Source organism: Salmo salar, chromosome 05, assembly GCF_965601325.2.
Source record: "Salmo salar chromosome 05, fSalSal1, whole genome shotgun sequence".
In the NCBI taxonomy this organism is placed as follows: domain Eukaryota; kingdom Metazoa; phylum Chordata; class Actinopteri; order Salmoniformes; family Salmonidae; genus Salmo; species Salmo salar.
The window spans coordinates 18,323,121-18,343,231 of record NC_138295.1 but is presented as its reverse complement, the minus strand read 5'-3'; the positions used below and the strand labels follow the sequence as shown (position 1 = coordinate 18,343,231).

Here is a 20,111-nt window from a genome sequence, read left to right as displayed (position 1 = left end):
CAACAATCAACGTCATATCCTCGCTTCTCGTGAGTTCAAGGAACAGCCGTTCCTTGAAAATAACTCACCTCATCCAGTGTCGCTGCAGTTCAGTTGAAATATATATGACCAAGTTATACTTAGGTCTTGCAAACGCACTCACTTTCAATCAGCAGAACAGACAAACCCATTGCCCTAAGTCATTTCCACCAGCTGTTTATTGTAGGACACAATGTTTGTTTTTCCAACATCATCTTCCACTCATGTCATAATTTCTCATCACACCCTCTCCCCCAGGCGGTCAACGAACTCTTGGAGTCTCTTGGGGCTCCATTTGAGATTGTGGATGGGTTTGTGAGCAGCATAGAGGTGACAATTCCCTGGTCAGCTCTTGTCACCGACCACTGCACCCTCGTCATCTCAGGCCTTCAGATAACATGCAGACCCAAGTACAGGAGCAGTAAGTCTCAGCCTGACAGCCAGTCTGCCTGACTAATGAGATCTTTGTTGTTACCGTGTTATTGTTTCAGCTCCTGTTCCTGTCACTGCCGCAGGCCTGTCAGGTTCAGGAAGGAAGTTGTGGTAACCATTGATTAGCTACCTTTTAGAATGTTATTGTCAACAAAGACAAATACAGTAAGGTCTAGTACTAGCTAACTCTTTGTTGTAAATGTCTGAGCTCAAGAGAAGACATGTTACACTATCCCATGCTCAACATTTCTCAGAGCCTGCTGAATCATGCCTTGTTTTTGTTAAATTGTAGGTGGGGGGTTGGACTCCCAGGGCTGGTCCACATGCATGACCTCCAGCATGCAACTGGCCCAGGAGTGTCTAAAGGATCCCCCTGAGGCGTCAGAGGAGCCGCCCGCTCCACTGGAGGGCCTGGAGATGTTTGCACAAACTATTGAGACAGGTAAGTCACTGGGTAGGCCTTGTTTGTTCAGGTGGGTGGGTGGGTGGGCGGGCAGTGACTATTTTAAAGTTGTCATTGTTGTTCCTGTACTGTCCCCAATGATTGTTTAGAGCCTTCTTCTGAAGATAACAACTTTTTCTCTAATTTTCAAACTGTGGAGTCAGTCATGTACTGTCAATTCCAAGCTTGTGAGACAAGGACTGATATCATATCACTGGTGTCCCTTCTGGTATCTTTGTGACCAATATGCTTAGTGATAATGGATGTCCTTGTTTGTGTTATGTTGCAGTCCTGCGTCGGATCAAAGTCACTCTCCTGGACACCATCGTCCGAATCGAGCACCATCCCCTGGACATGGAGACGGGCATTGCCTTAGAGGTGCACATCAAACGGTATGTTGGTTCTCACCGCACTGACATTCTCACACTGCCTGTGTTGGTCTGTCCACCTGACCAATTTAGAAGTCAGGAAGGGCAGGAGATGAGGAAACACTTCAGGAAAACCTGCCAATCTGTCTCAGGATTTGTCTGTAGATCCAAAGAGAACATCTGAATCTCGGAGAAGCTTCACTATCTTTAGTAGAGCTTGTGTGTGTGGTGGGTGTTTTGGCTGAGGTTGAAGGTAATATAGCGTTATTGTGCTGAGTGCTCTGCCCCCGGTGGCTGTGTGGTGTGCTGCAGGCTGGAGTACTGTGACGAGGCGGTGAGGGACCCCAACCAGACGGTGCCTGTAGACATCCACCAGCCGCCTGCCTTCCTGCACAAGATCCTCCAGCTCAGCTCTGTTCAACTGCTGTACGAGACCACCGGAGGGCCCCAGGTAACACGCACAGTTTTACATTGACCACGGCACTTATCAACTCCCTCATGTACACACACTCTCACATGCATATACTCAAGTTTGATCCCAATATAACACACACACCACACACACACACACACACACACACACACACACACACACACACACACACACACATCTTTTAGAGACTAAATATCCACTTATAGATACTCACACAAACGTATATTTCCTCTCACACTCCCCCTAGTGGCTGGCTGACAGTCTACCAACTAGTAGTGCTGGTATTGTTCCTCTCCTTCACAGGGTCCTTTAACCTCTCTTGGGGAGTGTCCCAGCCACGGTTCACACTATTCAACAGCCAGTGAAAAATCAGAGCGCCAAATTCAAAACCACAAAATGTCATAATTCATAGTTCTCAAACGTACGACTATTTTACACCATTTTAAAGATGCATGTCTCCTTAATGTAACCACATTGTCCGATTTCAAAAAGGCTTTACGGCGAAAGCATAAAGTTAGATTATGTTAGGACAGTTCCAACACAAGAAAAACCACACAGCCATTTTCCTAGCAAGGACAGGCGTCACAAAAACCAGAAAACCAGCTAAAATTATCCACTAACCTTTTGACAATCTTCATCAGATGACACTCCTAGGACATCATGTTACACAATACAGGCATTTTTTTGTTCGATCAAGTTCATATTTATATCCAAAAACAGCATTTTACATTGCCGTGTGATGTTCAGAAAATACTTTGCCTCCAATACTGCTGGTGAATCAGCACAACAATTAACAAAAATACTCATCATAAACGTTGATAAAATATTAAACTGTTGTTCATCTATAATTCTTTGAATATCTCCTTTATGTAACCGCTGTGACAGATTTAAAGAAAGCTTCACGGGGAAAGCACACTTTGCAATAATCTGAGTACTGCGCTCAGAAAAAGACATCAAGCAATACAGATACCTGCCATTTTGGAGTCATCTAAAATCATAAATAGCATTAGAAATATTCACTTACCTTTGATCTTCATCAGAAGGCACTCCCAGGGATCCCAGGTCCACAATAAATGTTGTTTTGTTCGATAAAGTCCATAATTTATGTCCAAATAGCTCCTTGTTGTTTGCGCGTTCAGTAAGCTACTCCAAGTGTAGGAAGCGCGGCCAAAATGTCACGACAAAAAGTAAAAGAAAGTTCTATTTACGTTCGTTCAAACATGTCAAACGTTGTATAGCATCTATCTTTAGGGCCTTTTTAACTTAGAACTTCAATAATATTCCAACCGGACGATTCCAATGTCTTGAAAAACGTTTTGGAACACAGCTACCCCGCACGTCAACGCGCACCAATGAACTCATGTGCTTTCCTGAGTCAACAACTTCCAACTTCCTCTGTTTGCTCTCTGTTCACCATAGACGCCTCAAACAACTTTCTAAAGACTGTTGACATCTAGTGGAAGCCTTAGGAAGTGCAAAATGTACCCTAAGTCACTGTGTGTTGGATAGGCAATGACTTGAAAGGACTACAAGCACCAGATTTCCCACTTCCTGGTTCGATTTTTCTCAGGTTTTTGCCTGCCATATGAGTTCTGTTATACTCACAGACAACATTCAAACAGTTTTAGAAACTTCAGAGTGTTTTCTATCCAAATCTACTAATAATATGCATATTCTAGTTCCTGGGCCCGAGTAGTAGGCCATTTAATTTGGGTACGTTTTTCGTCCGGCCGTGAAAATACTGCCCCCTACCCAAGAGAGGTTAAGCAATTAACCATGGTAATCATCCTCTCCTTCACAGGGTCCTTTAAGAGCAGACACCCCTGGCTCAGCCTCAGCCAGCGAAGAGGAGGAGGAGGAGGAGGAGGGTGGTGAAGAGGAGGAGGGTGGTGAAGAGGAGGAAGGTGGTGAGGAGGAGGAAGGTGGTGAGGAGGAGGAGGAAGATGACCCTCCAGCCGCCCAGCAGCCCCTCCTCATCGGCAGCTGCTCTGGCTTCATGGAGACCACGGTCAAGATCAAACAGAACGACATGCTGCCTGGACCTAAGGTGTGTGTGTGTTTCAGTGGATTTGTTCAGTTCCTTCCTGTGTTCACTTAAGTTTTTAAGAACCTCTGTTTGGTTTTTGTCCTTTTGTTCTGTCACTGTTATTACAGCCACTTGTCTCTCCATATCTTTCAGTTGGAGCTGGATGGGAAGGTGGGATGCCTCCACCTGCTGCTCTCCCCAGACCAGATCACTCACCTGACCGACCTTCTGTCTGCCCTCTGCATCGACACAGGTGAGTAAGGAAACTGGTTACCTGTTTCTCCCCACCTGCATTCCACCTGTCTTAGTTCCACATCCTCATGTCATTGACAGTGGAACAAAACTCAATTACCTGAACACACTTTGTTTGGATCCACATTTCAGTGTCTTTTAACCATGCACATCTTCATCCACACTGTGTACTGCTGACCCTGTATGGTTTCCTCCCTGTCTATCCTACCAGAACCTAAGCCCAGTGGTGCTGGGGTTCACAGCCGTCCCCTGGACTCTGAGGACCTGCGTCTGATAGAGGAGGACTTGAGCAAACAGTTGAGCTCCAGCCCCGGAGATAGAGATCCGGACTGGGATGTAGAGCCCGAGATGGAGCCCTACCTCACCGGTCTGGAGAACGGGGGTACGTGGAGTAGTGGAGGGCAGCTAAAGAGTTGGAATGCAGTATGGAGGCTAGTGAAGGTTGAGGTGACGGGTCGTATTAGCTTTGTGGTGACACACATTCTGCAGGACACGTGTACAGTTGTCTGCTGCTGCATAATGTTCTGTGAGAGCTTGGTTGAACTAGACATGTGAAGCATAGTGCTCATTCTCTCTGTGTTTACTCACTTGCTGTCTCGGTCTCTTGCTCTCTTTCTCTTCCCTCTCTCATTCTCTCTCTCTCTCTCAGATATGTTCTTCTCCATGGGTCCTGGTATGACTAGCAGTGTGACGTCTGCGCGCTCCCTCTCCGACAGCATGGCGTCGTCTACACACAGCCAGGCTAGCTACGCCCAGGGCCTACCACAGGGTCCACCACAGGGTCCCAGGCGTTATCCTGTACCAGGATCACTATCCAGCCTGCCACAGTGTAGCAAAATACCAGGTAACACGCACACTGTCTTGTACACATTTCACAGATAACAAAAACTACACAACTTATCTTATTAACCCCTCCTCCTCCAGGGCGAAGTAGCCAATCAGAGCCACTGAAGCCAGAGGTGTTGCTCCGCTTCTCGCTTGGCGGGCTCACCCTAACCCTACTGGAGCAGGACCCGCCCCCCGGGCTGGACACAGCTTCCTCATTAGCCCAGGTGTCTCAGGTGTTCTTCCGTGAGCTGGCCTTCTTCAAAGACAGCATGTTCAGCGAGAGAGACTTTCACCACCTCAGAGCTAGCTTCGCTAAAGCCTGCCCCCACTCACACCTCAGGTACAAACACACAATAGCCTCTTCAACGTTGGCCACCACTCCTCAGATAAATCAACAGACTTGCCCTACATATCAATAAATAATCCTTATTTTGCTCTCTTTTGCTCTCTCTATCTCGCTCTCCATCTCTGTCCCCTTTTCTCGCTCTCCATCCCCTTCTCTCTCTCTCTCTCTCTCTCTCTCTCTCTCTCTCTCTCTCTCTCTCTCTCTCTCTCTCTCTCTCTCTCTCTCTCTCTCAGGATGACTGGAGCAGCGGTACAGGTGGCGTGTGAGATGCGCAGTGCAGGTCGCCACTCTCGTGCTGTGACTTCTGACCTGTCCTTCAGTAGGCTAGAGCTGCTTGAGTGTCTCTGGGAGCCAGGAAAGCCCCAATACACTGAGGTAGGAAAGGGGCTGTTATTTGAGATGATCTGAGGGCTTCAACACAATATTCCACATAATACAGTGTGCTGCAGCAGGGGCTAGCATTGCCTAGGATATAACTCTTCCCTCCTTCTCTAGTTGCTCCACTTCCAGCGTGCTGGGATGTTCACAGTGGGAGCTACAGCCAGACCCTGTGCACAGCTACACTACAGGCTCACAGAGAAACACCTGCGCAAGGTAAACCAGGACACTGTGTTTGTGTCAGTTGAACATGTTCAAAAGCTAATATGTCATTGATTCAGTGTGTTTTAGTCTCCTCTGTTAACCTGCTACCCCCTCCTCCTGATATGTCAATGTCTCTGTATTGCAGGGGAGGCAGCGTGTGCTGCGTAGAGACAGTGTAGTGAGGGTAGAGTTGGGAGAGCTGAGTGCTGAGTTGGACCTGGACGTACTGAGTCGACTGGAGCCTCTGAGTAGAGCCATCAGCCACTGTCCCACACAGACAGGAGGAGGACCCATCCACACACAGGTAAACACTTAGCAAGCCATCAGCCACTAAGAGGCGCCATTTGATAATGTTTTTGATATGCCTGCCTCACAATTGAAGTAAAATTTCAGGTTTGCTTTATGTTTTCGATTGTTTGTTTATTTTTGAACATTCTCCTCTCCCATCCGTCTCTCAGACTCAGAGCAGTGAGCTGCACTCCTCTCTCTCCCTCCTCTCGCCCCACGCCATCCTCAAGCTCCGCTTCCCCATCCCGGACCTCCGGCCGTACCCCCTCCGACGCCCGCCTTCCCAGAGGGCCGTGCGGCAAGAGAACCTGGTGCTGGAGCTGTGTGACCTGGATATCCGATCCCAGGAGGGCCCTGACCTTCAGCCGGATCCCCATGCACCCCCTGGCCCCTCCCATGGCTCCCTCACACAGCTACTGGAGGCCAGCTTCAGTGACATGCACGGTGAGGAACACACACACACACACGCACAGTGAAATATACACACAAACAGTAACACTCACATTTTGAGCAATGGTTTGTTCATTGTCTCTCTCAGGAACATATGAGGGCTGGGAGGGAGGCTCCTTCCCCTGTATCAGAGTCAAGAAGAGTCAAGACTCCATGGCCAAGTGAGTGTGTTTCTGGAACATGTATTTTAGGGGAGTTTGTTTCCCTTGCTGTGTCACTTGGCTGTGTAGATTTAATGTGTTTCAGAAGTCAACGTTGCACATGAACCTACTGTATAGTTTACATCTCTGTCTCTTTCTTCTATCTCTCCAGGCTGTCAGTGCGTGTGAGTGGAGGAGAGGCTCTGGGGTCTGGGTTAGGGGGGTTAGGGGTGGGTCTGATGAGGGACCTGGGGTCCATGTCGTTTGAGAACCCCTGTGAACTCCGAGAGAAGACCAGCTCTCCCTTCTCCTCCAACCGCACCATGTTCGAGACTGAGGAGGTACCGCACCATCACAAACACCTAGACTCCTCTCTCTCACCCCTGGCCGTCCCTCTCTCTCACCCCTGGCCGTCCCTCTCTCTCACCCCTGGCCGTCCCTCTCTCTCACCCCTGGCCGTCCCTCTCTCTCACCCCTGGCCGTCCCTCTCTCTCACCCCTGGCCGTCCCTCTCTCTCACCCCTGGCCGTCCCTCTCTCTCACCCCTGGCCGTCCCTCTCTCTCACCCCTGGCCGTCCCTCTCTCACACATAATCACTTCCTTAAGATGTTGTTTTTATTTGACCCACTTCCTGAAAGTTGCAGTCTAACCTTTCCTCATTGCCCCTCTCTCCTCCTCTCAGATGGTGATCCCAGCAGACCCAGAGGAGATGCAACACTTCCAGTCTCAGTGTGTGTCTCAGTGTGTCGTAGACGTCTTTCTGCCCCTGGCCTACATCTTCCTGCCCAGCAAACAGGCCTTCCAGAGTGTCTACAACAGGTCTGTCTCTCTCTCTCTTTCTGCTAGGTTGCTTATTTGTTTACACCGTTTTACATCTCTTTTTTTCTGTCCTTTCCCTTCGTCCTCCGCTGTCCCTTTCCGTCCCTGTAGGATCAATAATGACCTGTTGATGTGGGAAGCCCCTCCCCCCTCAGACCCTAAGAGCAACCACAGCCCCCAACACCGTCGCCAAGACAATGACTATTTCCATCTTTGCAAGTCTGCCTTCAAACTAGGTGAGACCCCCATACTGAGACTTGTAAACCACTTCAAACTGGTCAGACAGAATTGGGTAATCTCTGTGTAGCAGCTTGTTAATGTCGTTTGGTCTATTTAAAGCTCTCATTTTAAAATGGCTTGCCAAGTGGTATGTGTTGAGCAACTCTTTAGTCAGCACCCCTGTAGACCATCTGAAATGTGTTGTTGCACAGTTCTATAACTGACGTTTCTGGTCTCTCAGACTCGGACTCCGAGGAGGAAGATGCTCAGTTCTACACAGCCAGTGTATCAGCCAGATGTGGGCCGTCGGAGCCCCGCCCTAACCACGACCTCAGCTTGCTCTCCCTCACCGTCGTCATAGGGAAGGGCCGCCTCCAAGCCATGTCGGACAGCAAGGTGAGCAAATAATGAACCAGCTGCATCTTACAATGGTTAGCTAGGTATATAGACTGGAGAGATTTTTGTTCCTGGCTCACATCCTGACTGGACCTTAACTGCCTGAAGGAACGATATTATTACACAAATTGAATGTATGTGTGTACTATGATTCTTCTAAGGAAGACGGATAAATAAATAGTTTTCTGTTTCCTGTTTCGCCTCCTTCAGGGAGAGACAGGAAGTCAGGAGGACCGGTGTCACGGGGAGCTCATGTTGGACCTGGAAGGGGGAAAGATGTTCAGCGTGGTGCAGCATCAGAACAACCCCCATCTCAGCTTCCTGTGCTTGGAGAGCAGGAGGGTGGAGCTTTACCACAAAGGTGCGTGGAATGACTGTGATATCAGGGTTTAGCTCTGGTAGTACCTTCCTAATCACATGTAGTAGTGTGACAATCCATGTGTTTTCATGTAGATTGTTTTTAGCCATGAGCTAATCTCTTCTAAATGATTGACAGCCCTTACCTCTTTCCTTTCTGGTCACTAACCCTTTTCCTCCCCCTCACAGCTGTAGTGAAAGACTCCCCCGTCCCCAGGCGGTTAGAAATGCCCAGCTTCACTCCCCCAGGGCATCTGGACCCTACCATTTACCCCACAGAGGTGGGGGTGAGCAGTGTGAGTGGCAGGGAGACTGAGGTCCACATGTTATCCACGGCTTTCAAAATAACCCTGGACCCTCAGAGGAACGTCAAGGTAACATTCATTTCTTCTCATTTCTTCTTTGAATATCACCTTTTGATTGCGCTTGTAAGTTAGCTGTGCTTGTGATGTGGAAAGCTTAAGAAATATCACTAACTTCATTCTGTGTTTGTGTGTTTCACAGGAGTTCCTGGTTGCCCTTCGTCTCCATGGCGCCACTATGCGACATCAGATGGCACAGACCAATCACAGCTGGCACGAACAGGTATGAGGGAAATGGGGGATCCTAATACATACCAAGCAGAGAAGATTCAGGCACACATCATGATTTGACTGCGTGGGGTGTGTTTGGTTAGTGAGGCTGTGTTTCTTCATGACAGCTGGTTGATTTTCTGGATGTCATTGATGACCCGATCCTGGGCTACACATCTCCTGCAGTTATTACCGTCCTACACACACACCTGGCCACCTGTGCCGTGGACTACAGGTACACACACACACACATACCAGATCTACATATGTGGACAAAGGCAGATAATAAATTAACATCATGATTTTTCACTTCTCTCGTGTCTCTGTCTCTCAGGCCCTTGTATCTTCCATTGAGGGTGTTGTTCACAGCAGAATCCTTCTCTCTGTCGAGTAACATCATCGTAGACACTGCCACCTTTCACCTCAGGTTTATCCTGGATGACTCTGCACTGTATCTCTCTGATAAATGTGAAAGTGATGTTGTGGACCTGAGACGAGGTATGCCACACGATTAACTGTACCGCGTGTGTACATCTGCATCTGTGTTCAACTCTAACGCCCTCTCTCTCTCCTCAGACTATGTGTGTGTTCTGGACATTGATCTGTTGGAGCTGGCCATTACCACATGGAAAGGCAGTGATACAGGGAAACTGGTAAGTTCTTAGCCTGCCAATTTAGTGTGATTATACATCTGTCAGGGTGTTTGAACTTAAGAGACTGTTGGTCTCAAATCTACACTGTCTTCCTTTCTCCCCTGCTCCAATCCCCTCCTCTCTCTCTCCCAGTCCCAGCCTCTGTTTGAGCTGCGTTGCTCCAACAACGTGGTCCACCTCCACACCTGTGCTGACTCCTGTGCTGCCCTGGTCAACATGCTGCAGTACCTGGTCTCCCAGGGAGACCTGCACCCACCCCCCCTACACACATCACCCACTGAGATCGCTGGACAGAAGCTGCCGGTAAGACAGACAGACCAGTATTTTGTATTTATTATGGATCCCGATCAGCAGCTACTCTTCCTGGGATCTGGCAAAATTAAGGCAGTTATACAATTTTAAAACATTACAATGAATTCATTGCAGATTCCGCAACATACTGTGTGCCCTCAGGCCCCTACTCCACTACCACATATCTACAACACAAAATCCATGTATACATGTGTGTGTGTATAGTGCGTTTGTTATCGTGTGTGTATGCATGTGTTTGTGCCTATGTTTGTGTTACTTCACAGTCCCCGCTGTTCCATAAGGTGTATTTTTACCTGTTTTTTTTTAAATCTGATTCTACTTCTTGCATCAGTTACTTGATGTGGAATAGAGTTCCATGTAGTCATGGTTCTATGTAGTACTGTGCGCCTCCCATAGTCTGTTCTGGACTTGGGGACTGTGAAGAGATCTCCAGTGGCCTGTCTTGTGGGGTATGCATGGGTGTCTGAGCTGTGTGCCAGTAGTTCAAACGGACAGCTCGGTGCATTGAGCATGTCAATACCTCTCACAAATACAAGTAGTGATGAAATCAATCTCTCCTCCACTTTGAGCCAGGAGAGATTGACATGCATATTATTCATATTAGCTCTCTGTGTACGTCCAAGGGCCAGCCGCGTTGCCCTGTTCTGAGTTAATTGCACTTTCCCTCAGTCCTTTTTTGTGGCACCTGACCACACGACTGAACAGTAGTCCAGGTGTGACAAAACTAGGGCCTGTAGGACCTGCCTTGTTGATAGTGTTGTTAAGAAGGCAGAGCATCGCTTTATTATGGACAGACTTCTCCCCATCCTAGCTACTGTTGTATCAATATGTTTTAACCATGACAGTTTACAATCCAGGGTTACTCCAAGCAGTTTAGTCTCAACTTGCTCAATTTACACATTATTCATTACAAGATTTATTTCAGGGGTTTAGGGTTTAGTGAATGATTTGTCCCAAATACAATGCTTTTAGTGTTTTGAAATATTTAGGACTAACTTATTCCTTGCCACCCATTCTGAAACTAACTGCAGCACTTTAAGTGTTAGTCATTTCAGTAGCTGTAGTAGCTGATGTGTTGAGTCATCCACATAAATACACACACTGGCTTTACTTTTTCCAGCAGCAGACTATGACCGATTTAATGTTTAAAGCCGCGCTGAAGTCTAACAAAACAGACCCCACGATTTTTTGATCATCAATTTCTCTCAGCCAATCATCAGTCATTTGTGTAAGTGCTGTGTTTGTTGAATGTCCTTCGCTATAAGTGTGCTGAAAGTATGTTGTCAATTTGTTTACTGTAAAATAGCATTGTATCGGGTCAAACACCTTTTTTCCCAGAAGTTTACTAATGGTTGGTAACAGACTGACTGGTCAGCTATTTGAGCCAGTAGAAGGGGGCTTTACTATTCTCTGTGTAGCGGAATGCCTTTTGCATCTCTTCGGGTCACGAGGGCACACACTTTCTAGTAGGCTTAGGTTGAAGATATGGCAAATAGGAGTAGTAATATCGTCCACTCTTATCCTCAGTAATTCTCCATCCAAGTTGTCAGACCCTGGTGGCTTGTCATTGTTGATAGACAATTTCTACACCTCCTTTACGGAATTCAAAATTACAATTCTTGTCTTTCATAATTTGGTCAGATATACTTGGATGTGTAGTGTCAGCGTTTGTTGCTGGCATGTCATCCCTAAGTTTGCTAATCTTGCCATTGAAAAAAAGAATGAAAGTTTTGTGATGAATGAGCCATCTGATTCAATGAATGATGGAGCTGACTTTTCATTTTTCCCCAAAATGTAATTGAAGGTGCTCTGAAGCTTTTTACTGTCATTCTTTGTCATTTTTCTTTGTTTCATAGTGTAGTTTCTTCTTCTTTTAATTCAGTTCATTCACATGATTTCTCAATTTGCAGTACGTTTTCCATATTTGCCATTCCTTTTTCCTCATCCCTCTCAACCATACAATTTTTCAATTCCTCATCATTCCACAGGGATTTAAGTTTTTACAGTCATTTTCATAATTGGTGCGTGTTTATTAGTAACTGGGATAAGCAATGTCTGCTTGCTCCTCATTACACACCACGGACCAACAAATATTCTTTACAACAATAATATATGAATCACTACAAAACGTATTATATGACCTCTTATACACTATATTAGTCTCAGCCTTTGGAACTTTGGTTTTCCTAGATATGGCTACTATATTGTGATCACTATATCCGAGGGATTTGGATACTGCTTTAAAGCACATTTCTGCAGCATTAGTAAAGATGTGATCAATAAATGTTGATGATTTAATTCCTGTGCTGTTTATATACAGTAGACTAGTATATACTACCTTAAGGTCTGGAACAGATTTTGTATGTTTGTTCGGATAAACGTTGTGTGAGAACAACTGAAGAGATTGAAACTGTGGAGCGGCAGAATAGGAGCCTAACTCCACTAGCTTAAACTTTCTATTGCAGTAATGGGCAACTTCAGTCCTCCAGGGCCTGATTAGTGTCACAATTTTGCCCCAACTAATCGTGATCTTCAGTTTTAGAATAAATTATTTGAATCTCAACCCCTGAGGACTGGAGTTGTCCATCCCTGATCTGTTGTCTGTGTTTACGTGTCGTGTTAGTTGTCAGAAAGTCCCGCCTCCTTGCCACCCTGCCCTCCAGCTGAGACTGCTGAGATCAACCAGTGCGATCTCCTTGATGCTTTGATTGACACCGAGAGGAGCCATCCAGATGAGGATATGGACTCGGGTAAAACGGGCTATTAAATGACAGTGTAGTTCAGCATCTCTAGATATAACATTTTACGTTTTCATCATTTAGATCAGTGTTTCCCAACTCCGGTTCTCCAGTACCCAAAACAGAGCACAATTTTTATGTAGCCCCGGACAAGCACACCTGATTCAACTAATCATCGAGCCCTCGATGAGTTGAATCAGGTGAGTGTGTCTGTGGCTACATCAAAAATGTGTTCTGTTGGGGGTACTGTAGTTGGGAAACACTGATTTAGCAGATGCTCTTACCCAGAGCGGCTTACAGTCCTCTATATACATATAATAGACATTAAATAGAGGATGGTGATCACTCCTGGATATGTGGAATATTTCCTTGTGTTTCCAGGTTCTCCCACAGTGCCGCGGGGCTCACCTGTCTCTGTCTACCTGTTCCCCGGGGAGGCTCCCAAGCTCCCCCCACCTGTTGTCATTGACGGGGAGGGGTCAGAGCTTGACGGACTGGTGGCGACAGCCACTGAAGTGCAGGCGGATATGATGTCAGAGGAGGGCTCTGAGGGTTCAGAGGACAACGAGGACTTCTGCATCCTAGAGGCTCCTGGGATGGGTATACCTGTGCGTCTCTCTTCTCTATTTCATCTTCATCCCCCTCATCTCACCATACTACTTACTCGTAGTTCACATGGAATTGAATTATGCGACATGAAGTACTAAACCTATTCTGGTGTCCATGTTCATCAATTCACCCTCAGCCCAGAGACGGGGAGCCCCTGGTGACGGTGCTAACTGAGGGTCCTATCAGGGTAAGGGAGGGCCACTTCTCCCGACCACGGGGCAGCTCTGACCTGCTGCGGGCCCCCAGCCACTTCCCTGTCCCCCAGAGCAGGGTGGTGCTACGAGAGGTGTCTGTTGTCTGGCATCTGTATGGAGGGAGAGATTTCGGGGGCAAGGCCATGTCTACACACACGCAGCATGGAAACAGGTGCCCATACACACGTATACAGACAAATGCACAGAATTAGAATTAATAACGATGATAATGGCGCCGAAGGGGGTGGCTGCCGTTTTACGGGCTCCTAACCAACAGTGATATTTAGTTTTCTTCCCATTGTTTGTAACTCTCATGTCAGGACGTGCCCTCGGGGAGGATCATAGCCTCCCCCCCCAGTCTCTCTCTACATAGATTTATGACTTTACGACAGGTTATAAATACCTACCTGGTAGAAACTGCCATGCAGTATTGAGAGAGTCTACCAGAACAAAGAACTTATTTTGTTCAAAAATCCTAATCCCCAAAATGGGACAACTAAACAATATTTATAGTTTTTTGAGAATGTTGGATTGGCTTAAGGGACAGTTATGACGAGTGCGTTTCATTTTGTGATCTCATGAAAGACAGGAAACACACAACTGTATCTCTTAAAGTGTACATTTCCCAGCTCTCAGGTTTACATCTAAATATTGTGAAACGTGATTAAACATGAAACTATTTGTGAAAAGATGTAATGTGATGTTAACCTTCTAAATGAGAGTATGGATTTTCATGTAAAGATGAACTAGTCAGTGGCCACACCCCCGTGAACCCAGACATCACATTAGGCATCATGGACCGCCCTTTTCTTTGAAGTGTATAAAACCACCCGTGACGAAATTTACATTTCATGCCAAAGAAACCCACGGTAAACAGGACGTCTCGAATGGTTAAGAAGTCAGAGAACACCGGGACGGAGTTCCCACGTTGGAATGGCTACAGCTGGCTACAGCTGTAGTTTGGCTACACAGCTGGAAATGGTTAAACTCAGACTATCGATCACTACAGAATAGGAGCAAATCTTAGACGTATAATTACTAGTCTGCAGCTAGAAATTACGTAAGTCTAGAACGAGAATACCAACAACCGCCGAAGCATCTATCTATGAGAACATTTCCGAATGGTACTCTGAAGTATCCATTCTAAACACCGACAACCACAAAAGATTGTGACTTCTGGGAAAGTTAACCAGAGACTCTGATGAACTCTACAGAACGATCAAGTGTTTTCAGCGGAGAGACAATGATTAGTTTAATCACGTAATAATTAAACCTAGAGAATTGATTTGATAAAATAAGTCTTCACATTTAATGGTAGTCACAGACACAACAATCGTTTTGTACATTGTGTTGCTACTAACATCTCTTATGACTGAAAAGATCTTCTGGACATCAGAACAGTGATTACTCACCTCGAACTGAACAAAGATTTTTTTTCTTTAATGAGTCCGACGTGAAGGACTCATTGCTTTGTCAAGACAAGGCCCAAATCTCTGTTAACAGCGTGAAGAAAAGGGGGAGGGCGGGGTGCCTTGTAAGAATCCGCAGACGAGTAGGGAAACCACCACTACCCTCCGTATGATTGCACGTTGGCCAATAATTGGGAAACAAACTGGACGATCTACAATTTAAGACTATCCTACCAATGGGACATTAAAAACTGTAATATGTTTCACCGAGGCGTGGCTGAACGACGACACGGATAATATAGAGCTGGATGGCTTCTCTGTGCATCATAGGACAGAGCATCTACATCTGGTACGACGCGGGGCAGGGGTGTGTCTATTTGTCAACTGCTGGTGCGCGATGTTTAATATTAAAGAAGTCTCGAGGTATTACTCGCCTGAGGTAGAATACCTCATGATAAGCTGTAGACCACACTATCTACCAAGAGAGTTCTCATCTATATTATTCGTAGGCGTCTATTTACCACCACAAACCGATGCTGACACTAAGACTGCACTCAACGACCGGTATACGGCCATAAGCAAACAAGAAAATGCTCATCCAGAAGCGGCGCTCCTAGTTGCCGGGGACTTTAATGCAGACAAACTTAATTATTTTTTACCTCATTTCTACAAGCATGTCACATGTGCAACCAGAGGAAAAAGCTCTAAACCACCTTTACTCCACACACAGAGACTCATACAAAGCTCTCCCTCGCCCTCCATTTGGCAAATCTGACCATAATTCTATCCTCCTGCTTACAAGCAAAAACTAAAGCAGGAAGTACCAGTGACTCGCTCAAAACGGAAATGGTCAGATGACACAGATGCTACGCTACAGGACTGTTTTGCTAGCACAGACTGGAATATGTTCCGGGATTCATCCGATGGCATTAAGGAGTATACCACCTCTGTCACCGGCTTCATCAATAAGTGCATCGATTTCCCAACCATAAGCTGCCGCTTTCAAGGAGCAGGACACTAATCCGTACGCTTATAAGAAATCCCGCTATGCCCTCCGACGAACCATCAAACAGGCAAAGCATCAATACAGAACTAAGATTGAATGCTAATACACGTGGCAGGGCTCGAAAAATATTACGGACTACAAAGGGAAACCCAGCCGCGATCTGCCCAGTGATGTGAGCCTACCAGACGAGCTACATGCCTTTTTTATGCTCACTTTGAGGCAAGAAACACTGAAGCATGCATGAGCGCACCAGCTGTTCTGGATGACTGTGTGATCACGCTCTCCATAGCCGATGTGAGCAAGACCTTTTACACAGGTCAACATTCACAAAGCCACGGGGCCAGACGGATTACCAGGACGTGTACTCAAAGCATGCACGGCCCAACTGGCAAGTGTCTTGAGACATTTTCAACCTCTACCTGACCAAGTCTGTAATGCCTACATGTTTCAAACAGACCACCATAGTCTCTGTGCCCAAGAAAGCAAAGGTAACCTGCCTAAAAGTTTACTGCCCCGTAGCACTCACGTCGGTAGCCATGAAGTAATTTGCAAGGCTGGTCATGGCTCACTTCAACACTATCATGCCGGAAACCCTAGACCCACTCCAATTCGCATACCGCCCCAACAAATCCACAGATGACGCAATCTCTATCGCGCTCCACACTGCCCTTTCCCATCTGGACAAAAGGAACACCTATGTGAGAATGCTGTTCATTGACTATAGCTCAGCGTTCAACACCATATTGCCAACAAAGCTCATTACTAAGCTAAGGACCCTGGGACTAAACACCTCCCTCTGCAACTGGATCCTGGACTTCCTGACGGGCTGCCCCCAGGTGGTAAGGGTAGGCAACAACACATCTGCCATGCTGATCCTCAACACTGGGGCCCCTCAGGGGTGTGTGCTTAGTCCCCTCCTGTACTCTCTGTTCACCCACGACTGCAAGGCCATCATTAAGTTTGCTGATGACAACAGTGGTGTAGACCTGATCACCGACAACGATGACAGCCTATAGGGAGGAGGTCAGAGACGGACAACAACCTCTCCGTCAATGTGAGCAAGATAAAGGAGCTGATCGTGGACTATAGGAAAAGGAGGGTCCAACAGGCCCCCATTAACATCGACGGGGCTGAAGTGGAGCGGGTCGAGAGTCAAGTTCCTTGGTGTCCACATCACCAACAAACTATCATGGTCCAAACACACCAAGACAGATGTGAAGAGGGCATGACAACACCTTTTCCCCCTCAGACTGAAAAGATTTGGCATGGGTCCTCAGATCCTCAAAAGGTTCTACAGCTGCACCATCGTGAGCATCCTGACCGGTTGCATCACCGCCTGGTATGGCAACTGCTCGGCATCTGACCGTAAGGTGCTTCAGAGGGTAGTGCGTACGGCCCAGTACATCACTGGGGCCAAGCTTCCTGCCATCCAGGACCTACACTGTGTGCACAATTATTAGGCAAGTCAGTATTTTGACCATATCATCATTATTATGCATATTTGTCAACTCCAAGCTGTATAAACTGGAATGCTTATTGGATTTAAGCATATCAGGTGATGTGTAATGAGGGAGGGTGTGGCCTAAGGAGATCAACACCCTATATCAAAGTGTGTATAATTATTAGGCAGCTTCTTTTCCTCAGGCAAAATGGGCCAAAAAAGAGATTTAACTGACTCTGAAAAGTCAAAAATTATAAAAAGTATTTCAGAGGAATGCAGCACTCTTGAAATTGGGGCGTGATCACAGAACCATCAAATGTTTTGTTGCAAATAGTCAACAGGGTCGCTAGAACCGTGTTGAGAAAAAAAAGACGCAAATTAACTGCCAAAGATTTGAGAAGAATCAAACGTGAAGCTACCAGGAACCCATTATCCTCCAGTGCTGTCATATTCCAGAACTGCAACCTACCTGGAGTGCCCAGAAGTACAAGATGTTCAGTGCTCAGAGACATGGCCAAGGTAAGGAAGGCTGAATCCCGACCACCACTGAACAAGACACATAAGTTGAAACGTCAAGACTGGGCCAAGAAATATCTGAAGACAGATTCTTCAAAGGTTTTATGGACTGATGAGATGAGAGTGACTCTTGACGGACCAGATGGATGGGCCCGTGGCTGGATCAGTAACGGGCACGGAGCTCCACTTCGAATCAGACGCCAGCAAGGTGGAGGTGGGGTACTGGTATGGGGTGGTATTATTAAAGATGAGCTAGTTGGACCTTTTTGGGTTGAAGATGGACTCAAACTCAACTCCCAAACCTACTGCCAGTTTTTAGAAGACACGTTCTTCAAGCAGTGGTACAGGAAGAAGTCTGCATCTTTCAAAAAGACCATGATTTTTATGCAGGACAACGCTCCATCGCATGCATCGAAGTACTCCACTGCGTGGCTAGCCAGTAAAGGCCTTAACGATGAAAGAATAATGACATGGCCCCCTTCCTCACCTGACCTAAACCCTATTGAGAACTTGTGGTCCCTTCTTAAACAGACGATTTACGGTGAAGGAAAACAGTGCACCTCTCTGACCAGTGTCTGGGAGGCTGTGGTTGCTGCTGTCTGGGAGGCTGTGGTTGCTGCTGTCTGGGAGGCTGTGGTTGCTGCTACACAAACAGTTGATGGTCAACAGATCAAGAAATTGACAGACTCCATGGATTGAAGGCTTATGACTGTTATTGAAAAGATGGGTGGCTATATTGGTCACTTTTATTTTTTATTTTTTTTGAAATGTCAAATGTTTGTTTATACATTTTGAGTTGTTTGTTATTTATTCTCACTTAAACAGATGAAAATAAACACGTGAGATGGGGAACTTTTCATTTTTCATTTAGTTGCATAATAATTCTGCACACTAATAGTTGCCCAATAATTGTGCACACAGATATTCTCCAAAGAAAGCCAAAACCTCACTTTTACTTTCTTAAATATTCAGGTTTGAGGTTTATTAACATTTTGGATTGACCGAGAGTGCTGTTGTTGTTCAATAATAAAATCAACCCTCAAACATACAACTTGTCTAATAATTGTGCACACAGTGTATATACTAGGCGGTGTCAGAGTAAGGCCCAAAATATTGTGAGACTCCTGTCACCCAAGTCATAGACTGTTCTCTCTGCTACCGCATGGCAACCGGTGCCCGCAGCACCAAGTCTAGGACCAAAAGGCTCCTTAACAGCTTCTACCCCGAAGCCATAAGACTGTTGAACAACTAATCAAATTCCCCCCAACCCCCTCTGTTGTTACACTGCTGCTACTCGCTGTTTATTATCTATGCATAGTCACTTTACAAATGACCTCGACTAGCCTGTACCCCCTCACATTGACTCTGTACCGGTACCTGCTGTATATAGCGTCGTTATTGTTATGTTACTTTTTGATTCGATTTTTTTTAACTTTAATTTATTAAGTAAATCTTTTCTTAACTTTTTTGTTGTTGTACACAACCCAGCAACAGGCACTTGAATTTGTAAGATTTCTCTCTTAATGATCATCAAGCTCCTTTCTCCCTCCTTCCCCCCTCTCTCTCTAGGGGTCGCTCTGCCCCCTCTGGGATGCGTGGGTCCCCATCCCGCTCCGCTGCTCCGTCACGGCCTCAGAATTCTTGGCGTTGGGCTGGAGGTGGTGGACGACAACACAACCTGCTCATGGAGATCCAGCTCACCAAGGTAGGGAGACTATATGTACTGTGTGTGCACAAGGTGTGTCCATACAGTACTCTAAAGATATTGTTTGCCTTTGATTTTTTTTCTCTGTACAAAATGGAAAGCTAGTTCATTTTTTTTCCCCATCGTAAGGATATGTTCAGTTGGAGTGTAGCGTAAATGTCAACCGATGCTTTTGTTAAAGTGGAGACAGCAAAAAGCTACAACTGGTACTATTAGTTAAATGTGCCATTCCTATTCCAGGTGAGCTTCCAGCACGAGTCGTATCTGGTGGTGGTGTCTGCGGCTGGGCCGTGTCAGGAGGGAGGGGTGCCTGGGGCGGGGGTTGGCGCGGTGGGCGAGCAGCCTCTGTCCCGCCAAGTGTTCATCGTTCAGGAGCTGGAGATACGCGACCGCCTGGCCTCGTCCCAGCTCAACAAGTTCCTCTACCTGTACACCAGCGAGAGCATGCCCCGCAGAGCACACTCCAACATGGTGAGAGAAGAGGCTTTTCATAGCCATTTATCATTATTTACTTTTTGTTGTGAAAGTCAGTTTTTAACAATGATTTTAATTTACAGTGGA

General features: G+C 46.4%; 1 protein-coding gene across 1 annotated transcript in view; it reads left to right on the top strand.

The window, feature by feature from the left end:
- The window catches only part of atg2a (autophagy related 2A), a 28,525-nt gene that overhangs the window by 659 nt on the left and 7,755 nt on the right, over positions 1–20,111 (top strand). The window contains exons 2-31 of the mRNA XM_014198963.3: positions 277–439; positions 743–892; positions 1,182–1,284; positions 1,573–1,711; positions 3,495–3,740; positions 3,873–3,972; positions 4,183–4,353; positions 4,621–4,815; positions 4,896–5,139; positions 5,379–5,520; positions 5,641–5,739; positions 5,873–6,031; positions 6,186–6,459; positions 6,554–6,626; positions 6,778–6,946; positions 7,287–7,423; positions 7,535–7,659; positions 7,884–8,038; positions 8,249–8,399; positions 8,585–8,769; positions 8,900–8,980; positions 9,096–9,202; positions 9,302–9,465; positions 9,544–9,620; positions 9,753–9,923; positions 12,556–12,682; positions 13,052–13,278; positions 13,416–13,645; positions 19,415–19,550; positions 19,791–20,021. Of these exons, the coding sequence (XP_014054438.2) occupies positions 277–439; positions 743–892; positions 1,182–1,284; positions 1,573–1,711; positions 3,495–3,740; positions 3,873–3,972; positions 4,183–4,353; positions 4,621–4,815; positions 4,896–5,139; positions 5,379–5,520; positions 5,641–5,739; positions 5,873–6,031; positions 6,186–6,459; positions 6,554–6,626; positions 6,778–6,946; positions 7,287–7,423; positions 7,535–7,659; positions 7,884–8,038; positions 8,249–8,399; positions 8,585–8,769; positions 8,900–8,980; positions 9,096–9,202; positions 9,302–9,465; positions 9,544–9,620; positions 9,753–9,923; positions 12,556–12,682; positions 13,052–13,278; positions 13,416–13,645; positions 19,415–19,550; positions 19,791–20,021 (4,731 nt within the window). The remainder of the gene's footprint in view (positions 1–276; positions 440–742; positions 893–1,181; positions 1,285–1,572; positions 1,712–3,494; positions 3,741–3,872; positions 3,973–4,182; positions 4,354–4,620; positions 4,816–4,895; positions 5,140–5,378; positions 5,521–5,640; positions 5,740–5,872; positions 6,032–6,185; positions 6,460–6,553; positions 6,627–6,777; positions 6,947–7,286; positions 7,424–7,534; positions 7,660–7,883; positions 8,039–8,248; positions 8,400–8,584; positions 8,770–8,899; positions 8,981–9,095; positions 9,203–9,301; positions 9,466–9,543; positions 9,621–9,752; positions 9,924–12,555; positions 12,683–13,051; positions 13,279–13,415; positions 13,646–19,414; positions 19,551–19,790; positions 20,022–20,111) is intronic.